This window comes from Ascaphus truei, chromosome 3 (assembly GCF_040206685.1).
Source record: "Ascaphus truei isolate aAscTru1 chromosome 3, aAscTru1.hap1, whole genome shotgun sequence".
NCBI lineage: Eukaryota > Metazoa > Chordata > Amphibia > Anura > Ascaphidae > Ascaphus > Ascaphus truei.
Genome location: NC_134485.1, coordinates 375,654,825 through 375,677,883, shown reverse-complemented (window position 1 = coordinate 375,677,883; position 23,059 = coordinate 375,654,825). Strand labels below are relative to the sequence as shown.

Sequence of the window (23,059 nt, the reverse complement as noted above, 5' to 3'; positions counted from 1 at the left end):
AATATTAAATATAATGGTTTGGCTATTACTGAGCTTAACTCCTTGAGAACACTTGGATGTATGCCATCGGGGCCAGGTGCCTTATTTACTTTATTTTTCTCAAGCCGCTTATGAACATTTGCTTCTAACTTCCAATCATTTCTTTATTTTTTCTAGCTCATGCAGCTTTTCATTCTTTTCATTGACGTGGTCAGTCAAATCAGAATTTTCTTCTTTCCGCCTTGTATTTTCTCTTTTTACAGTCTCTGTAATATTCAGGGCCTCCTTTTAGTCCTCCTTCCATTTATGCACTTCTGAGTTGAGACTCCCGGTCTCCTGGCGTGAGACTTCAATCTCTAGGTTGAGGGTGTGAAGCTCCTTCTGAGAGACTTTAAGATCCATACTAAGAATATAGACAGCTTTTTGAGAGATTTATTTTATTTTTATTTATAAAATATTTTACCAGGAAGTAATACATTGAGAGTTACCTCTCGTTTTTAAGTATGTCCTGGGCACAGAGTAGATGTCCAGCGCCTCAGCGAGACTTTGAAGTTCCTTTTTAGAGACTTCCAGTTTTGTGCGGCAACTGCTGGTCTTTTGGTGTGAGGCATCCAGTGCTATGCGGAGAGTATGAACCTCATTCTGAGATATGTCCACCTCAGTCCGGACACTGTTGACCTCCTGGTGTGAGGCATTAATTTCTATGCGGATAGTGTGAACCTCATTCTGAGAGACTTCCACCTCTCTATGGCAATTGGAAACCTCTTGCTGAGAGAGACTACTCTTTCAGTGACTCCTCATACTTCTGTTTCAGATTAGCAATCATTCTATCAGATTGGCTCTACTTTTCATCCATGGCAGTAATTGTAGCGTTTGCAGTATCTAGATCTGTCCGTAGATCCTCCAATTCGGTCCCGGATTAAGAGTACATTGAGAGAACAGTCTTCGGTAACTCAGCGTTATCTTCCCTCTCCAGCTTCAATTGTTCACAGAGCAGATCACAATCATGCCTGGCATTTTGCAGGGCATCTTCAGGGCTGGTCAAGGGATTATAACTCATTGCTTCCGGCTCTGCTTCCCTGATATAGTTTAAGGGTTTCTCACTGTCAGCACCAGACAGACTTTGGGGTACACGACTTCTGCCTTGGGCCCTCTTGATATTCTGTCATCCGCGGGACGAATTCTCCATTTGTTCTAGGCTGCAGGATATTTCGACCCCCCCTTTACATGACACCATGTCCTGTACTTATAGCAGACGCAGGGGGTTACAAAGAGATAATACGGGCATGTATGTACAGACTAGACCACGACTATTCTAAAGCTTGCCTTAAACTAGCCCTGTTACATTCTGGGTATGTGCTGGGCTAGTTTAAGGCAAGTTTAAGGCATTTCTGCATTGACTAATGACTCATGGGATTAACACAGCAGGGGTCCCTGGCAGTTCCATTCAAACTGAATGGAACTGCCAGGGACCCCTGCTGTTAATCTGATGGGCCATTAATCAATGCAGAAATGCTGGGGCTAGTTTAAGGCATGTATTCAGAATGTACCTGGGTCTTTTTGGCGATTGCCACTGGTTTGTGTTAGAATAGTCGCAGTCTCTGCTGTATCTGGTATTATGTCTCCGGATTTAGTAACCAATTGTGGGATTTTCTCTGAGAAGGGATAGAGCAGGGCTGCTGCTGCTAGGGGGCTGGGCAGCTTCCTCCATCCTGATTCCAAAGCCAGGGTGTGCAGCGCACAGCAGTAGAGAGGAGCAGGTCTTAGCAATAAAAGTCCTTTATTAACAAATCATCATGTGGGACAACAGCAAACCTTCAACGCGTTTCGTTCAAAGGAACTTTATCAAGAAGTTTTGAGCACCATCACAAACATACAATCCTCCATCCTGATTGGCTGCTGCTATGTAATGCAGCCAATCAGAATGGAGGTGGCAGGAGCTGGGGGTGGGGCCAAATAGCAGAGGAAAAGCATGGAGCAGAGAGAGATGAGACTGTGTTCTGTGTGTATTTGTTCTGTTTTTTCCTGGTGTGTGTGTATTTGTACTTGTACTGTTTTGTGTGTGTGTTGTCTCTGGCTGCCGTGTGGGGGTGAAAATGACAGGGAGGGGGGGGAGAGGATGAAGGAAGGGGGGTTGAGAGAGGACGGAGGGGGGTTGAGAGAGGATGAAGGGAGGGGGGGTTGAGAGAGGATGAAGGGAACGGGGGTGGTGAGACAGGATAAAGGGAAGGAGTGATAATGACAGGGAGGGGGTGAGAGGGTGAATGGAGGGGGTGGAACGATGAAGGTAGGGGGTGGTGAGAGAGGATGAAGGGAGGATGGGGGTATTGAGAGAGGATGAAGGGAGAGGGGTGAGAGGAGGATGAAGGGAGTGGGATGAGAGGATGAAGGGAGAGGATGTGAGAGAGGATGAAGGGAGGGGGATGAGAAGATGAAGGAAGGGGGGATGAGAGGATGAAGGGAGGGGGATGAGAGGATGAAGGGAGGGGGATGAGAGGTTGAAGGAAGGGGGTGAGGGGGTGAGAGGATGAGGGGGGCGGGATGAGAGAGGATGAGGGGAGGGGGTAAGAGGATGAGGGGGGTGGAAGGGTGAGAGGATAAGGGGAGAGAGGATGAGGAGGGGTGCAACAATCTTGAAATTTGTGGGAGAAGGATTAAGATTAGTATTGCTCGCCATGTACAGTATTACTGCAGGTCAGTTATTTATAAATGATGACCATTACGTCATTTGCTCTAAATTTCACTCCAAGCATGCACCAATTTGCACTATTTCATATTCTATATCCTAAAATATCCTTGGAAGGGCGCTCCCTCCCAAGACCCCTCCCCAGATTTTTTACGAAATAGAATATACATTGGTGCAAATTGGTAAATACGTGGAGTGAAATTTAGAAAAAATGACGTAACAGTCAGGTCATTTATACATAACATTCTTCCCCACCAACGATTCTCGCGCACATCGCACCTTTCACCATTGTGTCCAGTATTTTTGGACAAGCAACCTAGCAACCCTAGTCTCATAGTGGACCTTACACATGTCCACTATAGGAATTAAACATTTGATCAGTTAGAAAAACCTAATCACCATTATCTCAATCAGTGTGCTAGTCTCCACAGGTAAACACTATGTAATTGTTAACTTTGTTACTTTTAATTTACTGTAAATTATTACGTTTAACATACTGTACATTTTATGTCTTTCATAGCAGATGGTCCGGGAACAATATACAACAACAACTCAAGGAACAAGCCTAGAAAGGCCGGAGAAACAGTATGTCTACAACATTGGAATTTATGGCTGGAGAAAACGCTGTCTCTACCTATTTGTTCTCCTTCTCCTTATCATCCTTGTAGTGAACTTTGCTCTGACAATTTGGATTCTTAAAGTCATGTGGTTTTCACCAGTAAGTAATCTTTTTTTTTTACTTCTACACCTTAAACCAACAGTTTTACTGTAATAAATTAAAATATGTTGTCAAACCATGTTCTAATGTTTTGTATGTGCTTTGATAATGTGACATATTGAAAAAGAAAAAAAAAAGTCCATAGATTATCAAGGCTGACAGTTTTCGTGTTGAATCTGCCTCAGGTTCACCATACTGTATGTTCTCATCATACTTTGTTTGTTAAGAGAACTAGGTCAGATCTCTAATAGTTCTCTGACTAAGAAACTGACGTTGGGTATATGAAACTACAATTATAGATTAAAGAGAAAATTGCTGATGCTTTCTGCATGGTGCTAATAGTCATCTTAGTACCTAATCATCTACTTGGAATATATTTTTTATCGTGTCATGTCAGTATACAGTACCAAATAACATATTTTCTCTCAATACATTTGAAAGAGTCCCAGCAAAAAGATAGCTTGTAGTCAGCAGCTGGTACAGTATAGAAGTCAATAATGTTGTGTAGCCGGGATCCCTTTCTCACCCTTGTTGTTGGGGGAGGGTGCGCTGCATAGAGAGTACTCCGATACGGAGGCTCCGCGTCATGCAAGACGCCATGTTCTGGTTGGCACACGTATAGATATAACCTAGGCAGAGGTTGCGCATGCGCAGACAATGTGTCCAAAGCCCGCGAAGGAGGAGAGTGCTAATTGGAGGGAGGCGGCGAAACACTGGTCCCAGAAGCCCCGCGGAGACCCCGTGATCGAGTTGAGCCAATGGGCTGGGAGCTTGGCAGAGGAAAAGGAGGGGGTTGCGCTCACGTTGGTTTAGAGCCGTCTGGAGAGGAGAGGAGATGGAGCTTCGGAGTAGGGGAGGCCAACCGCCCCTGTGTAGGCCGCCTGCCCCAGGCCCAGTCAGGCCCTGAGTCCCAGTAGAGACAAGCGGAGCTAAGGATTGCCATAGTGAGGTTCCTGATTCCCGTTAGTGTCACCAGATCGATAGCAGGACTGTTCTCATTGGTGGGAGGTCTGGGCTCAGACCCCGCTAGCCACCGCCGCGTGTCTGGGTGGGATCACCCTGGATTGTCATGGGGGTGGAAGGACGACTTCTATAACCAGCGGAGCCTTTGTGAAGATTGTAGCAGTACCGGGTACCGGAGTACCCGGCAGGTATTTCTACAAGTGCACCAACGGTACCATCAATTCACTCGGGACACAGTGGCTGCGCAGTCCCACTCACATATACATATCTATCTGACTCACTTGAGGGTGGGAGGACTTATCCCAGGGGATTGGACACGGGGTGGGATCACTCGGTGGAGGGACCCAGGAGGGTTGGTGTTCGCCGTGACGCAAAGTAGAGTGTCTCCTCTAGGGAGGGCCGCTGATATCTATATATATGTGTAAGGTATTGCATACAAGTAAAGTCGTTTGGTTAAGGTATCCGGCTGTGTGGTGGTATTTATCGTGTATACGTCCTGCGAAGATCCACTCCCCCTTTGGCGGGAGCTGTCGCAGGTGGAGGCGCTGCACCCCTTATAAGCATTGCGTGAGTACCCCAGGCTCTCCGTGGCAGAGACTTAGGCCCTGCGAGCCTACAGGTGATACAGCACAGGGTAGCGGCCTGCGAACGATAGGAAGCAGGGCTACAGTTGTAAATTACAAAAATATCTATAAACCTTACAGGTGCATTGGCCTTTACAATTGGCCATATTGGCATACAGTCATTTACTGTACAGTACATTGTAGATACAATTTTCATTTACTTTTTTATGTGATCCCCCCCCAAAAATATCCTTATTGGTTCTTAATGTACTTCTGTTTCAATTGCTCCCCAAAATGAAATATCTTTTATTTGACATTTGCATGCTCTTTTTTTTTTCATTGTTTTGTTAATCTTTTTATTTTTCTATTCACTGATTACACAATTAATCACTGTATTAATTATCTTTACTTCAGCTATTGCAATAAGCTCAAGTGAAGTAATGAGGTAATTAATCATTTTTAACTTGATGTTAATTATTGTGGATTTTATGGATGTTAATGTACCACGATGCAATTTACTTTCATTTGATTCTCTACTTGGGTGTGTCTTTTTTATTAATTTTCTATTTCATGATGAAGGCGTAATATTTGGACCTCCACAATGAGGAGGCAAATAACGTTGTCACATTAATAAAATCCTAGCTTCAGTAGAAAGGTAGGTAGCGGTATACATTACAATGCTACAAAGCAGCAGTTATCAAACGTATTTTGTTCTGTTCCACTATCACAAAGTACCAGAACTTCTTGTATCACCAATTTACAGATGTTAAATTATCTTCTACACTTCCTTACTTCTCCTGCCATATAAGGTTTAATAATTATTGCAGTTGACCTAAAAAAAAATGCCAGTAGTGTAAATGTATTTTCTTTTTGTTTCTATCCATCAAGAATTATTAAAAAAAAAAATTAAAAATAAAGGAATTTATCAACTTACAGTCCTAACATGTAATAGACATTACATGATAATTCAACTAACGGAAGTTTGGGTCGTTGCCACACTGAGAACCTACAGTAAGTGAAATTCAGAAAAAAATATGAAGAGCATAAATGAGGCATGCTCAAAAATAAGTTCACTTAGATGCACAGCACTAAGTAAAACGTAATATTTATTATCAATCTATAAAACTAAAACATATTTCACTATAATGAAAATCTAAGAAGTGAGGTGAGTGGGGGTATATACAAAGAAAGAGCTCACTAGGGCTTCTTTAATGTGCCAACATATTTACTATTTTTTAATTATCTTGATGTCCCGTCCAGCTAGGGTTGCGAATGTTATATCTGTTGAGACCTAATTAAATATTTTTTCTCTATTTAAATTGTATTTAAATATTTGTTATTAATTACTTCTATGTTTTAATTTGTATATGCTATTTCTTTGATCAGTTTGTTTTATATTATAGATGGCCCACTTAGTTCCTGTGCAGTATTTGACAATTACAAAGTAGCTGCCTGGCACCTTCCTTGTTTCTATAGAAAGTTACCGATATCGTTTGTTTACCCTGGCAACGCATCACTTTTTAAGCTTCTTTAGCAGTGCACACACCATTTGCCCCTAACAAAGCTATGTTACTGGAGTTAAATGGCGCGTCTATATGATGTAGGCAGGGTCTGCAGTAAGGTTAGAAACAGTAGGTGGTATTGAGCGTTAAGGCTTAGCCATCCGGGATTTCAAACATTATTTATTATCATAGCTTACAAGCAGTGGTACGCGCTCATTATTCTTTTTTTCTGAGCAGCCAGCAACTACAGGCATAGGGGACCTCCGTGCGCACCTTTGGTTTTGCATGAGGCTGTATTAGACAGGGGATAAACTGTATGCACAGCTGATTTTAAACTTACCTGCATTAAATACGACTCCAATATCATATATAACAGCTGTCCATCATAGGCCGGTTACATACTGTACTAGACTGTGTACTGAGTAACCCCAATAGAACTGCAGTGATACATATTGTTTCCAAACCTAACTGCATTACATCTGAGCCATACAAAACTGGCAATACAGTATATGCTAAATCTCACTGGGAATGAGTACCCTCTGGTGGACCTGGCTTTATAAGTTCGTACGCAGCCAGGGTTGCTTCATAAATCCATAGGGTATGTGCGTCATTTTTGGGGTATCCAGCAACTCTGGAACCCGAATACCTAGACACATTCTGCCAACACTTTCTCCGCAACCCCCCCCCCCCCCTTGAAACTCATACCCTAGCAATCCCTGCTTACTAGCATCCCTGGAAAGGTACAAACACATACAATCTTTATTGTCACACAGGGATATATGTCCCACTATATTCCAGATAGGACACACACACAGCATATGTTAATACTGTGTGAGGATATTGTTACTTCCGCTGTTGTATATCTCCTGTTATTTTAATTTTTCACATAGTATTTGTACAATTATATATACAGTATATGTTCATTAAATTATTTTAGTCTGCAATATTAGTGAGAGGATATATAGGGATCTCATACCCTTGGATTACATTTTTCCAGCCCTTGATTGGTTCGAAGCGAGTGCAAATAGGTTCCATTGGTAGTACCTTCAACATCCCCTCTGTGTTTGCACCCTGAGAAGAACACGGTAAACTGATGAACACCCACAAGTATATTACTACTTATAAAGACAGTAATACAATCTCCTTTAGGGGGGGGGGAGATTGGGGTGTTTCGTACCACAGGTTGGGAGTCAACAACTGCATTCTTTGCCCTGTTTGTAAAATATTTCTTAATAAAAAAACTAAAACGTGTCCTATTTGAAAATGGTGGCTTTTGTGTAACAATAGAACATATTATATCTATTACAAGTGGGCTACATAACTGTTTGATCTTGATGATAATATGCACCCTAAATATTCCACTAGCAGTGTTAGTGGGGTAATTCACAGTTGCACTGCTTTGTTGAGATATTTGCTAAATAAAAGGACTTAGAACTGCTGATAGAAGCAGGCAATTAACTGCAGTAGATAAATTAAATGTATTTCTGCTAGTTAACGTAATGGGCTAATACTCTAAGTCTACCAGTAAAAACTGTCTAATTAACACTTTCAAAAGGTGCAGGTAGCGTTGAACTATTTGACATTTAGCACAAGTATAGTAGAAGGCTAATTGATTCTTGTTAAAATGCAATACAGAAATAATTAGTTGCACTGTATATACCGGGCTAGTTACAGTAACATACGAAGAATAGTGATTCCTGCAGAATGGGCACTGTGTCTTTGCTTTGGGTTGAGATATTTTAGTTTGTATAGTATACAAGTTCATATCCCCTAGTGATTAAGGTTTCATTGTGGGGAAAAACTTTGTGAAATCATACGGATTCTTTATAGTAATAACTGCATAACATATACGCCTGCTATAAGCTGTGGTATCCAGGGTCGCCGACAGGCCCAGGACTAGAGTTTCCATTAGCCGCCCCCTCCCCCCCAGTGTGTCGGCATCCTTGCCTTCCCCACCCCCCAGCCGTATTTTACACCTCCTCGCTCTTATCCCCTCTGTTCATCGCCCTCTCATGTCTTTCTTCCCCCCTCTCTCACTCTTCCTTTCACTTTGCCCCCTCCACTATCACTCAATGACCCCCCTCTTACTCAATCCCTCCCTTATCACACTCATTCCACCCTCCCCCTCTGGCCACACACACACACACATACTTCCCACCCCCACAATACAATAACCCCCCACACACACACATCCACACAATCCCCCTCCACACATACACACACACACAGTCCCCCCACAAACACACACACACAAATAAACCCCACAATCCAATACCCTCTACATACACACAATTCCACACAACCTTCCCCACAATACAACACCCCCCACACAAAATACATACCAAAAATGTCCTACCCCCCAAATACCTTAAAAAAAACTCCCAAAAACATACAAATTCCCCCACCCCCCAAATATATACAACCCACCCCCCAAATATATACCAAAATTATATCCCACCCAAAATACATACAAAGGGCCCCCCAAATACATACAAAAAACCCACCCCCCAAATACATACAAAAAAAAACACCCCCATCCCCGAAATACCTTTTTTATTTAAACAACCCCCCCCCCCCAAATAAATACAAAATACAGACTTACCTACCTTGGGGATGTTCTTAGGGCTCTGCTGCCCCATCTCTCCCCTAGCTGCTGCTTGTCTCTTGCCGGGCTTCCCTCTGTCCCCCACTGTTCACGCCTCTCTCCCTCACTGTACCGCACCAGACCTCTCTCCCTCATGCTGGTGGATGTGCCGATGACAGAGAGAGGCCCAGCATGGGACAGTGAGGGAAAGCCGGAGTCCTGCGGCCAATAAAGCAGTTGGGCCCATCTTTACCCAGATGCCGATCCTCTCGTTGCCACCGGGCCCCGGCTCTCCCCAGCTTTGGGCCTCCCTCACTGATACTGTCCTACACTGAACCTCTGGCATTGGTGCACACTGGGCTTCTCTCTCTGCCGGTGCGCACCGGAAGCTGGGACCAGCTTGCTTTTGGCATGCACCAACGTGAGGGGCTCAGCATGGGACAATGTCAGTGAGGGATGCCTGCACCTGTGGAGAGCTGGGGCCCGGCTGCTGGTCCTCTGCAGCCACTGGGCCCGGGACCCTTGTCCCAGCTCTCCCCCCCAGTAAGCGGCCTTGTTCCTACTATTCTAGTGGCTTAGTCCTGCTGTGTTCTGTATTTGCCTTTGTCTGTGCTACTCTTCTCAGAGATACTCTCCTTCATGTATATGTGCCAGCCACTATACATAACTTGTACAGACATATTTAGCCAGTCTTATACTGTATTTCAAATTCTATTGTGGATCTGTACAAATTCTCCACGGTGTGACATTATTGACTGCATACTAATGATATCTTTATTATACTAACATGAGCTTCCTACTATATGTAGCCCCCTTCCCCCGTGACTAAGGGACTATGTGTGCTGAGTATTACCTGCATGGCTCACAGGAGGCCTAGACTCTGCTGCTGGGAGCCTGGGGTTGTCTCGTCTCGTGGTTTACAGCGCCTCTACCTGGGAGGGCTCCTAGCACAGCAGGATAACCCTTCACAGGAACCCAATACACACAGTAAAAACACACAGGGTATATAACAATAGTATATAACAATAGTATTTACAAAACATCAACACAATAATATATATATATATATATATATATAAATGCGGATGGATATTCAAGGGAGAACGATGGTTTTACTGTGTGAAGAAGTGAATGGTAAAAGACATCTGATTTGCAAATGTTACAGAGCCACCATTCCTGTATTAAAAGGAAACAAACATTAGCAGGCTTAGTGAGCACGTGCCGTTCAATGTGCACACCAAGCTGAAAGAGTCGATGCCCAAAACGGATACCGGGCCTTTACAAATGTACTTGCTTTAAACTGAAGCATGAAGAGCGAGAAACATTGATGACAGGTTTTGAAGGATGAACATCTGTAATTACTATATTTTCAGCAGAGTAGGCGAGGTGGACTATAATATATATATATATATATATATATATATATATATATATATATATATATATATATATATATATATATATATATATAGTGCACCCCATAATATACTTCCAACCCACAATAATACCACTCGGTGGAACCCCCAAAGTACTGAGGTGCCTGGGCACTTAACCAACCAGTGTCCACAGACCAGGCCCACACAGAGTGTGTGGAGTAGCGCTACCCACTGTGTGTGTGGCCATTGGTGCACTTGCAGATACCTCCCTGAGCACTCCTGTACCCAGGTTCTGCTGAAAAAACAAAGGATCCGTCTGATCCCACGACGGAAGTCTCTACGAAGCCGCTGCTCCTGATGTGTCCGGTCCACCTCTGAAGGAGCTCCCGTTGTAGTATGTCCCTTTTGAATGTCTATGGTTAGGTGCCTGTGGTCTGGTCCCAGACTGCAGACCGCAGCTCACCGCTTTGCATCCTGTCACCGGTATGCTGACACTCTATCATTGTATAACACTAAGGGAAGTGTCCCTATCTGGGGGCCTTCCCTACAGCAACCAAAACCTGGTGGGGACTCAGGGCCTAGCTGGGGCCTAAGGGGCAAACCGGAAGCACTGCTCATTGTTTTTAATCTGTGGCAGGAAAAGGGAATATGGGCTATTAGTAAATGTAGGCAGACTTTCATTGCCACATTAATTAAATTAATTGTAAATAAATTATAGATAGGCACAAGGATAACATCAATAGGCAGCCTTTATAAAAATGACAGATTAAAAGTAGCCTTAAAAGGACTAAGCATACTGTAAGTGTTAAACATCAAAGCACAGCTGCAAAAGTGAGCCGGCTTATAACATGCATAATAAGAACTACAGTACTAGTGCGCTGAATCAGAGCATTACAGAATAAAAAAGTTCAGCAGTGATCTACCAAGTCGATCAAAGGCATAATATAGCTTTAACGTCAGAGGAATTAAAAAAAATAATTAACAGATTATATCTATATATCTCTGTTAAGAGGTATTCTTTCTAGGGAAAAAAAACAATTTTGAAAGGGGTATGCACTGTTTACAGCTTTGTCTATGGACAGCACATGAAAAGCATCCTTTCTAAAAAAAAAAAAAACAATGTCATGGGCTATAAATACATAATTTATTCACTTTCAACCTTCTGTACCTGTGATGAGTAAACTGATACTGTGACTTGTTTTGAGTTAGTGTTCATTAATTACGCCCTTAACATTTTTGATAAATGAGAATTAATGCAGTTCAACTCCGGAGACTTCCTGCTTCAATACTGGATTATTAAAATAACATAAAAGCCCAGCGATCGCCTGTTAGAGGCGCGCAGGGGAGAGTGACTGATTCAGTCTCACTCTTTGTGCACGTCTCTTACAGACGGGTAAAGCCCAGTAGGATTCACACAGCGCGAGTCCCGTTTAAATGCAGGGACAGCCCCTGTGATAAACCGATGGGCCATTACAGCCTGTGCTGCGGATAATCCCTGACATTAACCAGGGATTTCCAGATTCTGGGCCATAAGGAAAGGTTGCATCTGTATATTATCCCTTGTGCTTCTGAGCCCGATAGCCGGCCGACTCAGAATACATCATCCTTCTCTAGAAATGTCCTCTCTTTAACATGGTGTTCATACACACAGCCTTACATACTGTATATTATGGTTGGTAAGACAAAAGACAATACTATCTAATTCAATACATTGCAATTAAATCTTTTTAATTGTTGCACACATCTGACAATGTATAATTACAGTATGCTTTACATGTTAAAAAAAAGTCCACCTCGCCTACTCTGCTGAAAATATAGTAATTACAGATGTTCATCCTTCAAAACCTGTCATCAATGTTTCTCGCTCTTCACGCTTCAGTTTAAAGCAAGTACATTTGTAAAGGCCCGGTATCCGTTTTGGGCATCGACTCTTTCAGCTTGCTGTGCACATTGAACGGCACGTGCTCACTAAGCCTGCTAATGTTTGTTTCCTTTTAATACAGGAATGGTGGCTCTGTAACATTTGCAAATCAGATGTCTTTTACCATTCACTTCTTCACACAGTAAAACCATCGTTCTCCCTTGAATATCCATCCGCATTTTTATATCGCCGAGGCATTTCTCCACAGGAATCATGTGCGGCAATAAATATGCAGCCATAGCTGTGGGCTAACCTGCAGCCATTCCTTTTCAATTCTGTTGGGAAGACTGGAAACACAATAGGGAAGCCAGCACAATGGTTGAGGTACCTTTCCAAAACTGATTCATGTTGTGAAATACATTCCAGTGGAGTTTGGTGCTCAGACTTGGTATGGGCTCAGAGTTGGTCACTCACAATAACTGTGTGTAACGGGTATTCCCTCTGGTGTGACCCATCCAATCTCATATTGGCCCCTGTGGTCTATCCAGCCCCCATTACATGGTCGTGTCTGGTGGTGCACGTGTCGGCAACAGGACTCCTGAGTCTCTCGCATGATGGTACTCAGGGATTGTCAATCCAGACAAGCAGCTGAGGTAGTGTGTGTTAGTCCTACCTATATCACGTGCAGCGCCTCCACCTCATCAGGATCTCTGCGTCCGCAGGGAGATGGGTCTGATGAGGAACTCCTTCTTGGTGGTGACTTCCACTGGAGAGTAACTTCACACTCACACAGTGGGGTTGTCTTTGAATAGGGCATCTTTATTGATGATGATGTGAACAGACTGCCCCTTGCAGCGGTTTACTCAGCCGCACATCTCGCCGTGCTGTCCCTTGAAAAGGTACGCCCTCCCAATGGAGTGGGATCCCCTCTCCCCGCAGGGAGATCACCCCTGTGCCAGGTCCCTGGACACAGTGTGGCCTTGTCAGGCTTGATGTAGAAATGGGCCACTAGTTACTGCACTAGTGGGCCCTTCATTTCCCAAGTCTCAACACAGACTCATTCCTTTAACTCTCTCTACCGCTCTCCCTCCAACACACTAACTTTGGGCAGTGCTGTGCCTTATTTACCTCAGGAAACAGGCACATCTCTGATGTCACTAACTGTGGACTCAGAGCATGTAGTCACTCCCAGCCATACATAGGGCACCTCACCAGGGTTTGAGGGCAAACCTCCATGATTACTGCTGGCATCCCTGTAACTTACCAGGTTTACTGCCAGCAGGGGAGACAACTGCAGACCATTATACAGCATGGCTACATGTGTAAACCACACAATATCTGAAACTCCCTTATCATATTTTTCTGTTAGTATGTAGAAGCTTTAAAAGGAGGAATAATGCCTTACATGGGCCAATGTGGCCACCAAACCTAAGCAGCGTAATAAACATCTTCCATAATATATAAACAGAAATCTTAAGATCAGGACAGTTAAAAATAGGAAAAAATCCATGAAAACAAGGTGCTCGGGGTTCCCGTCATGCACCCCTGTGGTCAACTTGGGAGTTCCTTGGTGTGCAACGTTCGCTGATGCAGTACTCTAAGAAAATTCGAGAAAGGTGCGGAGCACTGTCATTGACGAAAATAGAGTAGATAAAGAGGTGACTCCAATAAAAAATAAATGTATTAAATCAGTAGTGTAACATGTAAAAATCGCAACATATGTACCCTCCATAGTGGTGATGTCACGAGCCAGTGACCCACAGACAGCCCATCTGATCGCGCTGCGCACCGAACATCAACCCCCTTTGGATCCAGTACCGTCAAAGCAAAAAATATAAAACTTTATTGAAAAACAAAAACAAAACTCTTAAGGTTAAAAAAAACTAGAAAGCAGACACATAAATACAATAAACAGCAAAGGATAAAAACAACAAATATAATAAATAAGACAATAATGTGCAAGAATTATTAGAGAACCTCTGCGAGCCTAACTAATACTAAACAAGACCCTGGATGGTTAAACAGATAGATACAACCAACTGGGTACAAATTCACTGACACATCTACAAATCCACCATAATGTGTATCAAGATAATAAGTTACGGTTACAAAGATAGAACCAATATATACAGTATGTCAGTGAATGATAGCATAAGCAGCCTCTCTCCCTATACAGACAGAAACATGGTAAAAGTACCATCTCTAAAGAAATATGTGTTTAAAGTCCATTACTAGAGAAATATAAATAGGAGCATATGAAAAAGACACGCCCCTAATATACAAAATGAAATGAGTTATAATGAATATGTAAAACAAGACAATACAGTTGAGTTAATAACATTGTATATCCACAGTCTGGAATCATAATGAGGAAAAATGCAGTTACAGATCAATCAATCTGAAAAGTTGTTGAAGCAACTATACAAAACATATCAACCAGATACTAAAAAATCTTACACATGATAGATAATAAGATCTCATGAAAGATGAAGCCCATCATCTTGTTCTTATCCTTTGCTGTTTATTAAAGTTTCAGTTTTACACACACAAAAAAAAAATCATATTTTTTTAATTTTCATTAGTAACATTAGGAATTTTGTTTTGTTTTTCTATACATTTTTAGATATTTTTTACTTTCACGATACTGAATCCAATGGGGGTTGACATTTGCAGCGCCACCAGACGGACTGTGTGTGGGTCTCTGGCTCTTGACGTCACCACTATGGAGGGTACACATGTGCTGTTTTTTTCTTAATTGCTACACCTTGATAGAGCACAGTTGTGCGAAACGTGTAGATGCATTTTTTTCTTTCTTTATCCATGTGGTTTAATACATTTATTTTTTATTGGAGTCGCCTCTTGATCTACTCTATTTTTTTTTTATTGATGGTAGTTCTCCATACCCTACTCACATTTTCTTGGTTCATGTTGCGGCCTTGTGCATGTACTGTAGGGCAGCATAGCCAAGGATTTACAGCCCTATTTTCCTGTTGAGAAAATAGGATTTATAAAGATTTTTTTTCTACTCATTGAAGTTTAATTTATTTAATTGAAATTGTAAGATTTCTATCAAGAATGCCTGTGTTGTTGTAATACCTGAAGGGTCGGTACAGTGTTGTTGTATCTAGTGCCTGTGGGTGTTGAGTGAGGGGGGAGGATTCGGGCCTCTGGGTACTTCGCAGGAAGAAAATGAAGGGTGTGGAGCAGAAGAAGGTGTAAATTCTGCTGGTACTTAGTGGGGTGAAGGGGGCGCCCGTCTGTTAAGCGGGGCACCTTCGGATCTTTAGTGGAAGGGAGGGGGAGTGCCTGCGTGTATTGAGTGGAAGGGGGAAATGCGAAAGGTTACAATATCTGGTGATGCTGCCTCACGTCATTGGGGTTTTTCACATGTTTGTGTGGCTGGAACAGTAGTTGGCTCAACTTTAGCTGTCTGGTGCTGCCCTCTTCTCTCTTCTCTCACGTTGTCACTGGCATTCCCGTGCAGCATCATTTCTATAGGGTGCTGGAAAATTATCACGCAAGGACTCTCCGCCAATAAAAATAATCGACTGCAAAATTAAATTTTACGGACTTAAGCGGTTTTAACCGAAAACACATAATGGTTGATCGGTGGTGTTTAATCGGGTATTTGATTAAAAATTAAAACTGGAATCCCTAATTATAACTTCGGGTTTTCTGCATTAAGAATATTTTTTTTCTTATGCTTGTAATTGTATAATATAATATTATATGCCAGTCTAAACAGTTTCATATGCTCCAAAAAATCTGCTTTAAAGCATCATTCTTTCTTCAGCTTTGTAATTTCCAGGGTGATCACAGGACATGAGCAACATAGCCTTGGCCAATCAATATTTATGGTTCTGTTTTTCACAGACTGGAATGGGGCACTTACGTGTTACAAGTGAAGGTCTTCGTCTTGAGGGGGAGTCTGAGTTCCTTCATCCATTGTATGCCAAAGAAATTCACTCTAGAGTGGTATGTATGCAACTAAGTACACATCATCCTTTATTTGTCGCTCATGTCATATTCTGTTGCCTCATTTTCCTCACTTTTCGATGACCAATGCCTCTCAGTCGCTACCTCCATCACTTATTTTTTATAAACTTAAGAGGCCTGCACACTGCATTAGTTGATGCATCCACTTTTATGCTGGTTTATGCCTGAGGATATTCTTCATTATTGGCAAAATTGAAATTTGTGGTCAAAATGGTGGGCATTAATTAAGTAATAATCCCCGAAGAACAGGGCATTACTGGCCAATAATGCCCTGTTCTTCAGGGATTATTACTATTATAAGCTAAATGTAGACTTATTTTTTTTTAAATTTTCATAAAAAATATAAAGTTTTGTAGTCATATTGATTTTTATCAGCATGAATGTCTACATTCTTATGCTTTTACTGCAAGTTTATTAAAATAAAAATATGTACATATACACAGCCCCCTCTATACACACACACACACACACACACACACATACACACTGCAGTCCCCCCTCTATACACACAAACATACACTCTGAAACCCCCCCTATATACACAAACACACTCTGCAGTACCCTCTACACACTGTGCAGCCCCCTTCCTCTACACACACAAAACACACTGCAGACCTCCTCTACACCCACAAAACACACTGCAGACACACACACCAACAAAATAGACTGCTGCCCCCTCTACATCCATATAACACACACCAGCAGCCCCCCTCTACACCCACTGCAACCCCATGTAAACCCACACACAGCAGACACAGACACAGACACACACACACACACACACACACACACAAAACACTCTGCACCCCTCCTCCACCCACAAAACACACATTGCAGCCACCCCTCTGCACCTACAAAACACACACTGCAGAGATACACACAAATCAACAAAACAGGCTCTGCCACCTCTAATCCACAAAACACACACCAGCAGCCCCCTCTACATCCACTGCAGAACCCTGTAAACCCACACACTGCAGACACACACCAACAAAACACTGCACCCTCCTCCAATCACAAAACACACACTGGAAACACACACAGAGTGCAGCTCCCCCTCTACACCAACAAAACACACACAGCAGAAACACACCAACAAGACCCTACTGCCCCCTCTACACCCACAAACACACACCAACAGAAGACACACACACTAATAAAACACTCTGCTGACCCCCTTTACACCCACAAAACACACTCAGCAGACACACAAACCTTTCCCCTCACTCTCCTGTGCTGAGCTCTCTGCATCCGTTTGCAATCCAGGGGGAGCATGAAAGGGAAATAAAACAAAATACAATCTAAGTGCAGACAGTTTGATAACTTCTAGATTAGTTCAGTGGTTAATCTTGGCTCGTATGTGTGGCCTACTTACAAGATGTAAGTCAAAAATGAGCAGTGTGACACAGTGGTCTATGCAGGGAGGACTTCCAATCCAATGAATAATGGAGACTTCCACTCTCAACCAAGCAGCGGTGCATATAGAAGAGAAAAGATATCCATAGTGCAGACCAATCATAAAAAACGTGACTTTATTGGGTTTTAAAAATGAACACTTACACGCATTATTTATATGTTTTTATTGTATCACAATACTGTGACCGAGGAGAGATTGCTGTTAGCTTCTGGCTCACCCACCACCTCCGGTTCCTGGACCCTGAGTGGGACGCCGCTGTATTGGACTTTCCACCTCCTGGAATCCCTCTGGGGTGTACTAGTCCCGTCAGATCTATTCCTCGTGTAGGACGCCGCTCTGTTCTTTGCCTGGAGCTCCCTCTCGGGTGGGCTGTCCTGTCCCCTCCGGTTAGCTCCGATGCGTCACTTCACTTACATTGACGCATCGGAGCTAACCGGAGGGGACAGGACAGCCCACCCGAGAGGGATCTCCAGGCAAAGAACAGAGCGGCATCCTACACGAGGAATAGATCTGACGGGACTAGTACACCCCAGAGGGATCCCAGGAGGTGGAAAGTCCAATACAGCGGCGTCCCACGCAGGGTCCAGAAACCGGAGGTGGTGGGTGAGCCAGAAGCTAACAGCAATCTCTCCTCAGTCACAGTATTGTGATACAATAAAAACATATAAATAATGCGTGTAAGTGTTCATTTTTAAAACCCCATAAAGTCACGTTTTTTATGATTGGTCCGCACTATGGATATCTTTTCTCTTCTATATGCACCGCTGCTTGGCTGAGAGTGGAAGTCTCCATTATTCATTGGATTGGAAGTCCTCCCTGCATAGACCACTGTGTCACACTGCTCATTTTTGACTTACATCTTGTAAGTAGGCCACACATACGAGCCAAGATTAACCACTGAACTAATCTAGAAGTTATCAAACTGTCTGCACTTAGATTGTATTTTGTTTTATTTCCCTTTCATGCTCCCCCTGGATTGCAAATGGATATCGACGAATTGTGGGACTAGTGGAACCAGTCCCTACCAGCTGGGTTTGAGCAGGGGGTTTTAATAAATTTTTTCACGTTATTTATCACGTTTTCACTGTTTTTTATCATTTGATATCAATGTTATTCACTGTATAATATAAGTGAACACTAATAGAGTTAGCGCCTTTTTATCACTATCACACAGCACTGAGCTCTCTGCAGACAGGATGAGGGAGGAGTCAGGGCCTTGCTGGTGTGTTCTGTCCAATCACCTCCCCTGTCTAAGTGCAAATTTTACTCTTTGTGAATGAAACCTGAAAGCTGATTGGCTGAAAAACTTGTCAAGCTGCCAAACATTCCGGGCCATTAGTGATTGGATAATGCCCAGAATGTTAACCAATCAGAGAGCAGGGATTTCAATAATGCCCTGAATTTTACTGTTTTAGCCTATAATAGTCCGTAATGCCTGGAATGTTTGGCACTTTGCGGACTGGAGTAGCAGAGACAGGTAGGACGGTTGTCAAAGGATGGGAGAATATGTCCATAGATGATGTGAAGGAAGGGTGAGAGGAAAGTCTAGCGGAGTGGTGGACAAGTGGGAGGAATTTCTGGAGGGTGGGGGATGGGTGGTAGGTCTGGATTAGTTGGAGATGGTTTGAAGTTATGCCAGGATAAGCGGGAGATGGGTGGAAGCTATGGTGAGAGGGAGGTCCAGAGGAGTAGGAAGCAGATGGGAGGTATGTCTAGCGTAGCACGGAGTGAGTAGGAGTTACAGCAGGACCCCTGGTATACGGCGGGTTCCGTTCCAGAGGCCCGCCGTATACTGAAAATCAACGGAAAGCAGATCCGGCGATTTTCACTTCTGCGCATGCGCAAACTGCATTTTTTGCCGTTCTGCGCATGTGCAACCTATGGTATACGCGCGCAACCTGCGGTCTGCGCATGCGCGCTGGGCGCACCCACCCGTTCTGCGCATGCGCGAGTTAGAAATCAAGATGGCGGCCCCCTTCTCGGTGCCGCCGTATGAGCGGATCGCCGAGAAGCGAAGCGCCGAGAAGCGGGGCCCTGCTGTATGTCTAGAGGCAAACATTTTCCCCAAACATTGGGGAAAAAACATTAAACATTTTGCAACTGCATTTTACATACTGGTAGTTTCACATTATGTATCTCTAATCTCCATTAAAGGCAACTAAAATCGAGGTTGGTAAAAGTATAGCCTTACCATTTCAATAGATAGAAATGTACACAACAATAGCGCTTTGCCCAACAGAAAATCAATGATGTACAGTATGAAATATATAACCACATATATATATATATATGTATTCACAAACCACATTGCCATTTCAATATCTTTCTTACATCACTGGTAAAAAGGAGGTGTGGCATTTAGCTTGAAAGAAGGCTAAAATAAAAATTAAACATAGAAACATACAATTTAATGTCAGATAACAGGCATTTGACACACATGCTGTAAGGGGGGATTCACTAAGCTCCAACAAGGGCTATCTGAGCTCTATCAGCATTAACTACCATTCATGTCAATGGCAGTCAATGCCAATCAAGATCCTATATCCCATAGTGTAGCTTTGTAACCCCCCCCCCCTCAAAAAAAAGTCTATTACAAAAGCATTGATTCTATAAATACTTTTACCAGGTATTTTTTCTTTTTTAGGGAAATGAAGGTTTCCGTATGTTTATTCCAAGTATTCTTGTATTATGCTTGTATTATGTATAATAAAGTAATTGTTAACACTGGTCAGAAGGCGTATCGCACAGCAGATGCTAATGCCAATTATTGATTATGGAGACATAGTATATGGCTCGGCACCTCAAACCCACCTTAGCAAACTTGACACCGTCTACAATTCAATTTGTCGTTTTGTTCTCCAATGCAACTACAACACACATCACTGCGAAATGCTCAAAGAACTAGATTGGTCATCACTAGAGTCTAGACGCAAAGTTCACCTTACCTGTCTTGCCTTTAAATTCTTTATGGGCCAGCTACCCATCTATCTGAACAAGCTCCTCACCCCTACCACATGCAGCACTTATCACCTGAGATCAGACTCCAAAAGACTGTTCATGGTCCCAAGGCTCAACAAAGAATCCGGCCGTTCCTCCTCCTCTTACCGTGCATCCCAAAACTGGAACAACCTACCAGACACTCTCACATCCACCACCAGTTTAAGTTCTTTCAAATCTAAGGCTGCTCACATTTTAATCTGGTCTGTAACTGTTTCATACGCCCATAATATATTTTCTTTAACTGTGCATGCAATGTCTTGTACATAATGTATACCCTGTTCATTTATGTAACTGTATTTGTAACCATGTATTATTTGTCTTACTCTGTGCCCAGAACATACTTGAAAATGAGAGGTAACTCTCAATGTATTACTTCCTGGTAAAATATTTTATAAATAAACACTGGCATATAAGTGAGCAGAGCAGAAGGTGAACTCAAAAGCTGAAGGCTGCGCTTATAGTGCTGGGGAGGGTGACGCGGCCGATGACGTCACCCGTCGCAACCCGCAAAAGTTATCATTTAACTTTCAGCGACGTCGCTAGCGAGAGGTTCATTGATTGGTTCAGAGACAGTTACATGTGGCAACGGGTCTCTGAAAAACCAAATTTAGCTGGCTTCCAAATTTTTGGTCGCTCGACGCCCGTCGCGCTTACTATAAGCACTCGCGACAGTGTCAATTGTTTTGTTTGAGCGATGTCGCGTCGCCGTCGCGGGCACTATAAGCGCAGTCTAAGACTACCACCTTAGCCACTTTGCTACTGTTCCTCCCAAATAGTAAAGTCTGCATGGAACCTACAACTTCTGTTTTGAAATTGTATGTTTCGACTGTGCTATCAGGACCTTCATATAAACATGTGTTCCTATGTCCTATTACTAAGAAGATAGCTTCATAACTATGATTTTAAAACCCGTTAAAAGACCAATATGTTGAGCAGAAAGCAGTAAATTAACAGGTATTTATTTATGCTGCAGGTAGATTTATAAATGAATGTATTATTCTGAATACAGTACAGCATCAATAGCAGGAAAACGTGAAAAATCCTGTTTTTTTTTTTTTAATCAGTTCTGTCTTATCAGTAGAGATGGGCGAAGCCGGACAAATCCACTCCCCGGATTTTCTCGCATTTTCCCATCAACGTCCGTTTCGCGGTGTCAAACGGCTGTGTTTGGTTTTAATCCATGCGGGATTCATCAAAAGACACCGTTGGATACAACCCGTGGACAGATTTGTAGAATCCAATCTACGGATTCAGAAATCAGTTAGCTGATTCTTAAACCAGATTAAAAACGGACACAATTCGGAAAATTTGGATTCTACAAATCCATTGACGGTTACGGAATCCGCAGAGTGTAGTGTTAATAATAAAATATCTGCAAAACGCAAATCGCCCTTTTTGAGAGTGATCTAAAAAATGTGCTCATCTCTAATTATTAGATAATACTGTGTACTTTTTTTATTTTTAACTCCTAATGCCATTTTTTTTTTAATGTTCTGATAATCCTTTTGTTGCCGTAGCAACCATTTAGAAAGTCATATCCACTTCTTCTTTTGAATCAGGCTCTGGCACACACCTTTTTTGAGCCCTGACCTTTGGCAACCAAGTATCATAAACAGATCTGTTGCTGTGTTCCAAACAGCAGACTGCTTATTACTCTAAAAGCTGTAACAATAATGTGCTGCACTTATTAATATAATGTTACATATTAATTGCAGCATTTCACAGACTGCAGCGCAAAGTGAAGGCAGACATTTTGTTAGGCACACAATCGGGAGTTTGACAGATTTATAACAGGAGCACCAAATGATTGCCAGTTTAGGTAAGAATGTAGAATTATACATTGTCACATGCTGTACATAAAAAAAATAAGAACATGAAAAAAAAGATAATGTAGTATTGCTGCTTTAACAGGGTACAAAAATAGCTATTACTAACAAGGAGACATTTTAATGGAACAAGTATAATATAAAATGAACTATCTAGTATAAACAGTGCATTTTACATTACAAATTAATTGCTTTCAAAATAAATTATTCACTTGTTCCATTATTCTAGTTTTTAAAGTTTGCACATTTTCTGTACCCATTAGATAAGTTTGATCTTCACTAATTGGAGAATACTAGATCTCAGCAGTAATTTCTACCAATAGATTAAATGTCAGTATTAAAGACCTGCAGTGTTAAGAGAGCACTTTAAGTCAATCCAATCTGATTTATGTTCCTTATTTTACTCTTTGGCATTTAATCTATTGTAATAAATATCTTGTTTAGAACATTTTATTTTTTTCGTTCACACGTAGTAATGTTTGCTGTATTATTAATTGTCTATTTTGACAATTAACATTAAATACTGTATGTAATACAGTAACACGCCAGCATCTACTTACCACTATTATGAATAAAGTTACTGCTTAT

At 42.3% G+C, this 23,059-nt stretch overlaps 1 protein-coding gene across 1 annotated transcript in view; it reads left to right on the top strand.

Annotated features, from left to right (window-relative positions):
- The window catches only part of SGCG (sarcoglycan gamma), a 143,294-nt gene that overhangs the window by 58,960 nt on the left and 61,275 nt on the right, over positions 1-23,059 (top strand). The window contains exons 2-3 of the mRNA XM_075592249.1: positions 3,186-3,383; positions 16,106-16,207. Coding sequence (XP_075448364.1) covers positions 3,189-3,383; positions 16,106-16,207 — 297 coding nt within the window. The 5' untranslated portion in view covers positions 3,186-3,188. The remainder of the gene's footprint in view (positions 1-3,185; positions 3,384-16,105; positions 16,208-23,059) is intronic.